The sequence below is a fragment of the Crocuta crocuta genome, unplaced genomic scaffold (assembly GCF_008692635.1).
Source record: "Crocuta crocuta isolate KB4526 unplaced genomic scaffold, BGI_CrCroc_1.0 scaffold197, whole genome shotgun sequence".
In the NCBI taxonomy this organism is placed as follows: Eukaryota; Metazoa; Chordata; class Mammalia; order Carnivora; family Hyaenidae; genus Crocuta; species Crocuta crocuta.
Window position 1 is genome coordinate 391,940 of NW_027532002.1, and position 12,547 is coordinate 404,486.

Consider the following 12,547-nt stretch of genomic DNA (forward strand, 5'->3'; position numbering starts at 1 on the left):
TATCAAACTATACACACATATACATATACACCTGTATATTACCTAAGTATCTTTTCGATAGGTTAGAAGTGTGTATGATTCAAGGTCCATTTTTCCCTTGCAAAAACTAATGCAAAAAGTCAAAAGGGAGGTTAAAAAAAAGACATTCAAATAAATGTTCAGAATGGTAAAAATAAGGGATAATGAGGCCCTGAAGAAAAAGGGGACAGGTGCTAACAATGTAAAGTTAATCCTGTTTGAGTTGTTTTGTTTTGTTTTGCCTCATTTGTTCTGTTTGATAGGCTACAGATAATTCACAGACCAAAATTCAAGATATGGCCATTTTCTTATCAAGCAAAAGTAGCAGGCGGGGGCCACTTGTGTAACTTGGTCAATTAAGCAATTCTGGATTTCAGCTCAGGTCATGATCTCATGATTCCTGAGGTTCATGAGACTGAGTCCCATGGAGCCCCATGCTGGGTTCTTTCCCCCTCCTTCTCTGCCTCTTTCCCACTCTCTCTCAAAAGCTAAGTAAATAAACATTAAAAAAAAAGTAGTAGGTATATCTTCCAGGAAATAATTAAGATTCATAAACTTAGTAATTTCATTTTCTTCACAGTTTTCAAATTAAAGATGATTATTAACAAATATAGCTTTATGTAAAGTCTCTTTTTCCCTAATCCAACCTGAAGAGGAAAGAATACTTGCCCCTAGCAAGCAAATACATCAAAATCATAACTAACAAAATCTTTAAACTACAAAAACTTGTGAGGGAAGGAGGATGATAAGAACTAGGAGAAATTACCAAATGGCAACTAAACAAGGCCATATCAGGGTTTTCAGGTTAGTCAAAAATAACTTCTGGAATATGGTCTATGGTCAGCATAAGCAGCCCCATTGTTTATGTTATCCCCCATAGCTCCGGAACTACAGAATAAACTTTTAACAATAAAATGACAACTTAGAACACCATCTTGTAAATATTATATTTCTCTCACTCACACACAACGCTGTATGAGACATTTACTAGTTTTAATGTATCCATAGGATTAATACTCATATGGAGTAGAATGCAAAAAGTGCAGAACTAAAGAAGTCAAATGAAAACAAAAGCACACATTTCTTAGGATTTAAAAATATTGCACATAACGTTGCACAGAAATTACTGGCTGTTTTTACAAACAGAATGAGGTATTAGTCAATCTCTAGATAAAGATGAGTGCAAAGAAGAGGAACCACACACAAAAAAATACATAAATCCATAGAAGACCTAGAGCGCCAATGACTAAGAAAGAAATGTGAAAAGATATGAATTAGCTATGATTTCAACAATACAAAATCATTAGCCAGGGACCAAACGTGTAACAATGTCTTGGCAATATCTCAAAATTTTTCAACTGTCTTTCAGCCTAAATGGCTATAAGCAATACGATTATTTCCCTTACTCCAATTTTACTACACAAAGGTATGCTTCTGTGGTGCATATTAAACCATAACTTTCTGAAGCTTTCAGGGGAAAGATACTACTATCCTTTGCTGAATGACTCAATTACAGTTTCATGTACATTTAGCAACCCAAGTCTGAGATGCTACAGAGCATGCAATTTTAAATTAGCAAAGATTCCACTGCAAAAACCAGTCAAGTCCACACAATTTAAATCTACATTAAGTTTTAAAGTTTAACTTTTAAATGTATCAGGAGATCTCAATCTTTTCTTGGTAATAAAACTGGCCACGCAAGTAAGCCCAAGGGCAGGTAGAGAAAAAAAGACCAGGTAGAACTATAATATCTTTGTTTTTTTTCAAGAATGTTTCCTAATCAGGAAAATTAATTATTATCTATTTTTCTGCTAACTGAATGTTACTGAATTTGTCAAAAAAACACATTTAAATACATTTAATATCTATATCAAGTTAACTGAAATCATGCACTTGTCCAAATAGTTCACAGAAAATTGCTTTGCATCAAAGATATTGAAGGAGAGTCAACTAGTTGGATTTAGTGAGAACAGAAAAACAGTGAACTACTGTCCTGAACAGTCAGTGTATGTAGTAACCATATTTCCTCTTCGCTGAGTGACAGTCCTGCAGTGCTTGCTAGATCCGTGGAATCTATTTTCAGTCTGTACTGTGTGCCGATTGTTGGTGTCAAAACCACTAAAAGAAAACATTTTCTCCATATCTTCAAACATGTCATCAAACAGTCCACCTCCAAAAGAAAACTCCTGGAAATGATGTCTTTGTCTACTGGAACCATCCTGGCGTGTCTGGAAGTGATTTTCAAAATGCTTCTTGGACCGAGTGTTTTGGTTTTGACCAAAAAACCCAAAGTCTTTAAATAAGTCATCAAAATTAAAGTTAAATGATTGCTCAAAAGGACTTCCGTTACCTCTTTGTCCTTTTCCATTAGTAAAAGCACTGTGTCCAAGCGTATCATACTCTTTTCGCCTGTTAGCATCTGAGAGTGTTTCATATGCTGAAGGAAATAAAAATACTTTAGAAACCAAAGGTAATCAAATTTACATATATCCCAACCTCTTCAAATAAGTGAATTCGATTCCCTATTTTAGGGAACGATTTCACACCACCAATAAAGCCAAACATAGGAACCATTACAAACATAGGGAAAACGGTAAAATGAAAGTTACAGTAGGCAGGGCCTTTGTCTGGTTCACTACACAGTATCAGCTGTTAGCATAATGCCTGCCCCCAATAAATATCCAATAAATATTTGTTAAATGAATGCTACCGTTACTTACAAATAAGCATGTAGGTAACAATTAGTTATTTTTCATATAATTTGGGTAAAACTAGCCTTGTATCAAATAATTTAATGACTCGATATGACCAATTAAGAAGAATTAAGATTTTTCACTTCCTTACTAGTTGAAGTAAATATTTAACTCCAACTCTCTACTCAATTACCTCCATCCACCATTAATTATTGTATGCTTAGGAGGTGCAATTTGTTTTAGGGCTAGTCTTGTTTCATATTTTTTCTTTAAAGACAAATATGGCTTTTAAATACAGATGAAGAAAAACTCCACATTTCAAAATCTATTCAAATTTTTTATACTTAATGCTTTTATGTTTAATCTCCATACTTAGTAAAAAACCATGTTTCATAAGTTAGCTTATAAGTTTTGGGTACCTAAAATTCCTCTTAGCATGTAAACAATAAGCTATTTCATAAACAATAAAAGAATAAAGTAATACATTTTCAATATTTTAAGATCTATATGCCAACAGAAATATACACTACCATTTATCCATCCATCCAGGAATCAAAATATTTGTCAAAAGAAAACAGTCTCAAGAATCTCCCTTTATTTAAATGTAGATCCCTCTCTGCCACCGACCTGCACAGTATATCCAAATACATATATTTCTTAGCTATCATTCTCCTATACTAGTTAATATCTGTGAGACCTCAGAGACGGTCATTTACTTACCTTCTGCTATCTCTCTGAATTTTGCTTCAGCATCAGGACTCTTATTTTTGTCAGGATGGTACTTCATGGCCAACTTGTGAAAAGCTTTCTTGATTTGGCGCTCTGATGCAGATTTTGGCACACCTAAGATATCATAGTAACTTTTGGAGGCCAAAATTAATTCTGTTATCATTAAAATGCAGATTGCAAAGATGAAAACTGACTGGGGAGTAGCCATTTCTAATACTCTGCAAAAGAAAAAAAGATTTATCCATGGAGCGATTCTTAAGATTTTTTTCTTTTAAAAGAAACCCAGTGAACTTTTAGGATAAAAGGCCTACACCTTTAGTATTAAAATGTTAAGCATGTAGTATCTTGTACTTGTTTCCATGTTATTTCATTTTTACAGGCTTTATTACCCCTACATTGGTTGTAATCTTCTTGAAAGTAAATATAATTCAACCAAATTGAGGAAGAAAAAAAACTTCCTTCACTTTACCTTTCCACTAACACTCTGGTCATACACCAAGTAGACACAAAAATACTCAATAACTGATTTTTACCAGTTAATACTGAAGATTCATCATTTGCAAGCATTGCAAAAAGGGTGGAAAATCCAAATAATTTTTAAAAAGGTGTCAATTTTCCTTTCAAGAATTCATATTCTAAGAGGATTAAAAATAAAAGTATTTAACTTCAGAAGAAAAAAGTACATTACCAAGGTAAACAGCCCAGTATGTCTGAATTGGTAATCTTCCCTCCCTAAGAATACACCAACTTAAGCTTTCATTTCAGCAAGGTGAGCCAAGGATTGCAAACAGAGAATCTCATCATAGCAGTTTGGACAACACAATAGCATGTGATGATTTTTTAAAATTGTAACCTCCCAAATACTTAACAGAAAATTGGATAAATGGGATTTGTTAAAAACCTGTAATTAATAGAATTTAAGATTTCTGCTAAGGCTGCCAGAAAAGTGAATTTTCATAGTCTGTACTTTGGATAAGTTAGTTATTTTCAAACTTCTCAGTGATTATTAAAATCTCTCTCTAACCTTAAAGAAGTTTTACGTTAGAATTCAACTTAAAATTCTGGATACTATAGACTTAATGACTTGGGATTCAAAACGAACGTGATCCTGTTTTTTGAACTGTGTGCTACAGGAGTTCGGAATAACCTATGATGACATTACGAGGCTGACGAAAGACACTACGGTTCGTGGTAACTGCCTGCCTTTCTCTCCTGTGGCCTTTTCTGAGCGCAATTAGCAGATGGATTCCTCCTTTCCAGAGAGTTACTCATAGTCACGGGCACCGAGGATCAAGTACGACCCCCTCGTTTAGAGAATGCAAACAGACCGAGTACTGTGGACGCCACAGAGACTGCAGGTGCTTCCCTAGTCTAAGGGTGGGTCTCAAAGTGACAGGGAGGGACATTACCGGTTTAATGACGGTTACTCCACAGTTCAAGTTGAGTATCTGACACTTCTTTAGGAGGCCGACTTTTGTATTATACTGAGTTCTCCTTCCCAAGAGGGACCCGCCGGACAGCAGCCCGGGCCTTACTCCCCAATCGGTGGCCGACTGGGCTGCACTGTCCAGCCTCCACCCCGAGACGACCCAGACGCGTCCCGTCCGTCCAGGCGCCGCCCTCGCGGCTGTCCGCGGCCCGGAGGCCAGCCCTGGGAGGAGCTGTCCGACTCCCGAAAAAGCCAGCGGCCAGCCCCAAACACAAAACGCCCTATTCCGTGGTTCGGTCATCTCCTTTTCCCCACTCCCTCAACAACACCAGGCAGCCTGAAGCGCCTGCGACGGCCGTAGCGGCCACCGAGACCAGGTCATTCTACAACGACCCGCCGAGGCCCGGGCGACGCTCTAAACACCCCTCCCGCGACCTCCCGGCCTCTTCCCTCATCCTCACCCTCCGAATGCTGCTCCTCAACAGAGCACAGGCGCCGGGAGACTGACGACTGGCTCCACACAGCTGCTCGGCCCGGCCCTTCGCGCTGGTCTCCGCGGCCTCCCGTAGCCGGCGGGCGCCCCACTGCCGGTGGCACACCGACCTAGCGCTCCTCCTGCCGCGGGCGCCGCGACCCCTCTCAGCCCGCTCCTCACTGGCCGGCGGCCGCTGCTGGCGCCGCCACCTCAGAAGAAGACCTACACGAAACGCTTCCTTATTGGCTCCCGCCTCCCCACCTGACTCTGGCGCCCTACGCGCACGTGGAAAACTGTTGTTGCCGCTCAGCCCTCGCGTCACTTCCGGCCCCAACCTCCTGAGAGGGCCGTGCTGAAGCCTGAGGAAGCGGAAGTGAGTCGACGATTGCAGCGTCTTTCCTCTCAGCCTATTCCGGCGCATGCGCGGTGGCCTCGATCGGCCTGGGCTGGCAGCCCCACCTTGGCAAGGAGGGTCCACCAGCGCCCCTCGTCGGCCTGGGCCCCCTGGGCCGCACCCGAGCGATGCCTCGCTATTGCGCAGCGATTTGCTGTCAGAACCGTCGGGGACGAAACAGTAAGGACCGGAAGCTGAGTTTTTATCCGTAAGTTGACCCTTGAGCAGAAGCGTCAGATGCCTTGTCTTTGGGCCACGGCCCTGTGGCCGTTGTAGCCAGGGTTTGTGGTTATCTGGCGATTTGTCCTCGGCTTTCGGGACTTGGCTTCTCACTGCGCGGGAGGAGGATGTGAAGGCTCGAGTTGAGTTTACATAGAAATGCCCTAACTAAACTAGGACACTGGGTTGGTGGCGAGCCATATAGGGGCCTTTTGGAGTGTTAAATCGCCCCCTAAAACAGTAAAGTTTGGGCGGTGCTCTGTGGATTTTCGAGCGTTTCCCCACCTCACCTCATCTCTTTTATTGTACGTTAACCACTACTTAAGGCACAAATCTCACCCGCCGAGTGGGAAGGTGCATTCAGTTAACTTACACCTTCTGTAAGTTAGGTTGCATAGGTGTTCTTGAGTCCATCTTCTCCCGACGAAACTAAGGCCTTTCAGAAAGTAGGTTACCTTGAGAGTTCTGTGACAAAGCCCGAATTACAATTCTGCCCTGCTCAGGACTCTCTACACTATCTGTACCCTGTACAACAGGGTAAGTGTTGTTCCGAATTACTGCTGCCTGGAGGTATTTCCGTGAAACCACAGCAGTGCTGCTCCTTTTCATTCAGAAGAGCGGGGAAGCAGTAATAACTCAGAGTCTAGGCTCCAAAGCCAGACTTCGTAGGTTCCCAACCAGGCTCCACTACTCTGTAGCTGAATGGCCTTCTGCAAAGTTACTTAAACTCTCACCCGTCGAGTTCTTAATTTACTTTGTAAGTAGGTAAAGCAGCATTTGACAATCGGCACGTGCTTAATATTCGTGAGAATCAACATATTTACAATATTCTGTTTCCTTGTTAGTAAAAATAATTCAATTAGCTCTAACCTGGTCGTCTTTTACTCTTGGAGATTTTCACCAGCTATTTTTTTGAAGCCTCTTTTACTTTAAACCAGAAACTCTCTGTTCGTGGATACAGTTGCTTTCCATTATCTTAACTAATGGGAAAAAACTGGTGACCCAAAATAACTTACATATGGCAGTATTTCCAGGATTGTTTCCCACCTGAAGCCCACAAGATGCAGAGTGATTTGGGGGGCAGGGGGGAGGTTAGTTATCAATAGCTCTGGCTCTGAGAAGGTTTGTAGCAAAAAATCATGTTAAACTTGGCTTAGCCTCATATTTCCCAGATTTATTTGGTTTTGGATTTGAGGGGAATAATGCCAGACTCCAAATTCTTTTCATCTTTCCATAGTTACTGTTTTTAAGGAGGGAAAAATAGTAATGCCCGAGGAGGTAATTATAAAGATTTTTTTCCTCAAAATAGAATGTACCAAAAGTGGATTTTTTATGTTTTTTTAATTTCCATATGGAGTCTGCAAAATAAAAGTTGAATTAGTTTTAGTCTCCTAATAGCACCAAACCTAAAGAATTGAATTTGTTAATGCTAACACTGTAGTAAGCTCTACTGTATACTCATTTGATAATGCAGCTTATGTATGTATATAATGCTCAGTTTATGCTGTGATTATGCCTTTTTGGGGTAATTAATAAGATAGTAAAAATTACTGAACAAATTGAACCACACTGTAAATATACTAAGTTGTTCAGGAAACCTATTCCAGATTTCTTAGAGATTTATCTGATGAGAAAGAAAGCATTGCAGTCCAGTTACCAATGAGAAAATACACAAAGTGATTTTTTTTTTTTTAGTTTGGTAACTTAGTATAGATACCATATAAATAATCTGTAAACAGCCTGCTTTATACATACAGTGACACTTAAAAGTATTGAAAAAGGCATATTCTCTTTTTAGATGAAGCAGAAGAAGTACAAAGTTACCTATGGCTAACAGAATTTAGATCTTCTGAAAAGAAAATTATTTTTGCCTTGAAATGCCTTTCTGGTTATATATACTTACAACCTAATTTACTGATATGTGCAAGGTTAAAAATTTCTCAAACCATGTATGAATATTGTTATGGTAAGAACTTACAAAGGTTGATCATCTGATTATTCCATGTAAGGATATCTGGGTTAAAAATTATTTCCTACAAAGTATCCAGACTCCGTTTCCTTAGCATCTTATAAAGTTATCAATTTTGCAGGGGTGCGGGGCAGACATGCTATTATAAAGCATAAACTAAATGGTTGAGATTGAGATGGAATGTAAAATTGACTTTTTTTTTTTTTTTACCTATTTTCTTTTTTAATGTTTATTTCTTTTTGAGACAGAGACAGAGAGCATGAGCAGGGGAGGGGCAGAGAGAGAGAGAGAGAGAGAGAGAGAGACATAGAATCTGAAGCAGGCTCCAGGCTCTGAGCTGTCAGCACAGAGCCCGACACAGGGCTCGAACCCGCAAATCGTGAGATTGTGACCTGAGCTGGAGTCGGATGCTTAACCGACTGAGCCATTCAGGCGTCCCATATAATTGATATCTATATAAGAAAGCTTATATCATTATTTTTAAAAAATAGGAAATTAGACTTCTCATAAAATTATTGAAATATAAATTACTGTTAACTCTTGTTTAGTACAGTTTAACTGAAACCTATTTGGATTGGTTGGAAAAAGTTTTCTCTCAGATTCTGTCATTAGCTTAATTTTTGCCTATAACACACATGTAGAGTATGTTAGCACCAACTCTAAATAGAGGGTTATTGTCAGCCCAGGAACAACACATAAGGAACTGTCTTACCTTTCTCTGTCTTTTTGTTTTCAATTTCATGTTATAAATACGAATCTGTTCTTTATGACATGTTTAGTTCTTTGGGTCAGTTTTCTTTCACAACTTGAAATTTAGGGTTCTCAGTTAATTAGTCATATAAATTTAGAAATATTAGACTAGGATAGATTTAAAGTTGATTCTGGTAAAGGGAATGGAATATTAGTAATTTTATAGAATTTAGTATTCGTTGTCAACGAAATCACTGATTTGAACTAACTTTTTAAAAATGTTAATATCAATAAGGGCTTAAAGTTTAATACTTCTTGAAATATAGAGAAGACACCATTTGACTTATTAGTATAGATATAGAATACATTTGAATAAGACTTTGTAGTTTATGCAGAGCTCTTTCCTAGTTCTAGGCAAAATAAACAACAAAATAAAAATACAATCCACAGAAAATATGACTAGATTTTATTCTTTGTTGGAATACACATATTTTACTTGAAGAGACTCTGAGTTGTTTTACCAGCCATTCTTCTCAAAAGCTTTGGCTACACATCTTACAGCTTACTCATCTTTCCTAGAGAGGTGATGTAGTTATTGTCACTAAGATGCTCTTATATGGTAGAAATGGTTGCCTTGCTTTTGCAGCACTCAGTACATAGGTTACCTATGTATTCGGTCCTGGAACTTGGCAAAATTGTAAAAATATAGCAAAGTTTTCCTTTTTTAATTTCAGGTTTCCTCTACATGACAAAGAAAGACTTGAAAAATGGTTAAAGAATATGAAACGAGATTCATGGGTTCCCAGTAAATACCAGTTCCTGTGTAATGACCATTTTACTCCTGACTCTCTTGACATCAGATGGGGTATTCGATATTTGAAACAAACTGCAATTCCAACAATATTTTCTTTGCCTGAAGACAATCAGGTATTGGAGACAGAACATAAGGGAGAGGGGGTAGGTTGGTAATGAGGTTAAGGGAGGGAGAGGGAAAGATAACTGCTGGGGAAACAGATAATTTGAGAAAAAGGAAGACTAATTTATGCTTTTACTAAAAGTATGATAATTTAAAAAANAAAGTTCTCATCTTAATGAAGCTAAGTGTTCTAATGTTCTGAACTACATCTTGTTCTTATAATGTTCATTTTTGAGAAAAACTAGAGATTTGTTGGGCTGTAGAGAAAAAGTTTCACTACTTGGTACTCTTCCAAGTTAAAGTTAAAATAGAGTGAGTAAATAATATGATAATATGATTCATAAAATGAGAGCACCTCGGATATGGTGAAAGGAATCCAGAAGAGAAATCAGACTCCAGTTTCAGTTCTGGTTCTACCATTAGCATACGATTTGGGCAAGTTACAATTGAGCCTCAGTCTGTAATCTGTAAAATAAGGGCACTTCCTAAATCTAGTCTGTTGATAGTTTCCTTTCCTTACTATTCAAGTACTTCTACTAGAACAACTTTTCTATAAAGTAATATATACTTATGTAATACTAGATATTGGCTGGTATTTGATGTTATTAACTATTGAATTATCCTCAAAATTAAATTCTGTGGTGTGTGACTTTTTGACTGTATAGTAATCCATAATAATAAAGGAAAGTATTCCTTTTATAATTTTATTCCAGTTGAACTAAAATAGCCATCCTTTAGCCAGTTCATAGGAGAAGTAACTCCCTTAAACTAAAAAAAAAAAAAACAAAACGTGTATTACAGTACCTATGTGTAGCTGACCATCGTAATACAGAGTCACTTAATCTTAAGGTTATAATTTATAAACCAAAAGTTTTAATGAGGTTAATTTTTAAAAATCTATATAAAATTACTTTATTTTAGAAATCATNCATACTTACGTCATACTAAAATACTGGCTGGTATTTGATGTTATTAACTATGGAATTATTCTCAAAATTAAATTCTGTGGTGTGTGACTTTTTGACTATATAGTAATCCATAATAATAAAGGAAAGTGTTCCTTTTATAATTTTATTCCAGTTGAACTAAAATAGCCATCCTGTAGCCAGTTCATAGGAGAAGTAACTCCCTTAAACTAAAAAAAAAAAAAAAAAAGTGTATTACAGTACCTTATGTGTAGCTGACCATCGTAATACAGAGTCACTTAATCTTAAGGTTATAATTTATAAACCAAAAGTTTTAATGAGGTTAATTTTTAAAAATCTATATAAAATTACTTTATTTTAGAAATCATGCCTTTCATCTGTTTAATGTGTAGCTTTTTAAAATGTGTCCTTTTGTCATTTTACAATTCCAGAATGATAGAGTAGCACTTAATATTATACATGCCCACTTATGTATATTTTATTAAAATACATAAGGAAGAAATTATAGATATGTGGTGATGTTCTTAGGCAAGTAGGAAAGAAATGGTGATATAAATAAAAATACTGCTTATATCTGTATGAGTTTTTAAAAATGTGAAAGCAAAGACTTAGTGGGAACAATAAAAATGTGAGGAAAAAAGATCTAAAATTGTCAGTTCATATAAGATGTTACTGATGGTGGTATTGAGCAAGTTCTGATCAGTCTGACTCCTAGGGTTTTTTTTCATCTTTTTAAATAAAAAATACTGTTGAGGAGGACTTTGAGAATTCTGTGAGGTAATATATTTTTGGTCCTGGAAAATAGGAGGTGCTCAATAAATATTAGTTGACTGCACAGCAGAGAGTATGCCAATTGTTTTGTAAAATGATGGTGATTGTTTTTGGCCCTATTTTAGTTTTTTCAAGCTCATAAAATTACTTGGTATTATATAAATATGTGTCAGCTAAATACAAAGAATTAATTTAGAAATGTCCTTATGGAGACCATGGGAGAAAAAAACTTTGTTTTTGCATAAGTTGTGTGCAGATAATTGGTAGAATTAATGTTATTATTTAGTATTATATTTCATTTTATAATACTTTAGTAAAAATAGTATAGATGAAAGTAATCTTGATAAGTCATTATAAAATAATGTTTAACTCTGCTTTTAACTATGTATATTGTAGTTTTTTTCTATTTGTTTGAAATTGTAGTTTACTCAGGAATAATTTAAACTGGTTGTATTTCTTTAAATTTAATAAATTATATGTATTTAAGATATTTTCTTGGCCTGCCTATATTCAGTTCAGGATGTTTCCAACCTATTAACTTCTAAATATATTTGGGGATTCTGATGAATTTTGTTTCTTATTTGGATTATTACTGCAATCTCTTAGCTAATCTTGCTTATATTTTCGATCCCTTCCATATCGTTGTGGATTCTGTCAGCTTTTTACTTCAACTATAGATTTAACCATAGCATTCACCTACTACTTAACTTTCCCAGCTCAGAGATATGAAATTACTCTTGAATACCTACACAATAAAACCGAACTTGTTACTATATATGATCCTCTGTGATTGGCTTTATCATGTGTTCTAGCCACACTACTCATTTAGCTTTTGCCAAACATGTCATAGAGGTGACTTTCTTCATGCTTACTATTTTATTCCCAAAATTCAGCCAGTCAAAATTTGCAACTTTGATTGAATTTCATCTCCTTTTATTTTTTTTTTCTCCAGTCAAAATTGTATTCTCTTTGCTCCTACACGGCTTTGTTTTCTAACAAATGTAAGAGCATTTATCTTATACTTTTTATATCGTATCTATGGCTGTTTCTTTGACCAGATTGCAAGCTTTATAAAGCCGAGTTTTCATTAATCACTTATCTTTGACAATGTAATATTCGCTCAATAAATGTTTGGATGAACATTTTGAATTGGCCTACTTGATTCTTGTCACTTAAAATCAAGAACCTTCTTAACAGAATGGGTCCTTGATACCTTAGAATGTTTAGAGAAAGACATATTTTTACATAATCGTTAAAATATTCCATGTCTCCAGTGGACACTACAGTTTACTAGTTATCTGCTATGCCATCTATGAAT

General features: G+C 36.6%; 2 protein-coding genes across 2 annotated transcripts; one reads left to right on the top strand and one right to left on the bottom strand.

Moving 5' to 3' along the window:
* Window positions 1-951: 951 nt before the first annotated feature.
* DNAJB9 (DnaJ heat shock protein family (Hsp40) member B9) lies at window positions 952-5,567 on the bottom strand. The gene is made up of 3 exons (XM_077775435.1): window positions 5,331-5,567; window positions 3,432-3,658; window positions 952-2,455 (listed from the first exon to the last, which is right to left on the bottom strand). Exons 2-3 carry the CDS (start codon window positions 3,646-3,648, stop codon window positions 2,004-2,006), a joined length of 669 nt encoding a protein of 222 aa, XP_077631561.1. The 5' UTR covers window positions 3,649-3,658; window positions 5,331-5,567; the 3' UTR covers window positions 952-2,003.
* A 195-nt stretch (window positions 5,568-5,762) lies between these two features.
* LOC144241002 (THAP domain-containing protein 5-like) lies at window positions 5,763-9,688 on the top strand. Its single transcript, XM_077775448.1, has 2 exons — window positions 5,763-5,946; window positions 9,351-9,688. Exons 1-2 carry the CDS (start codon window positions 5,867-5,869, stop codon window positions 9,583-9,585), a joined length of 315 nt encoding a protein of 104 aa, XP_077631574.1. The 5' UTR covers window positions 5,763-5,866; the 3' UTR covers window positions 9,586-9,688.
* Window positions 9,689-12,547: the final 2,859 nt, after the last annotated feature.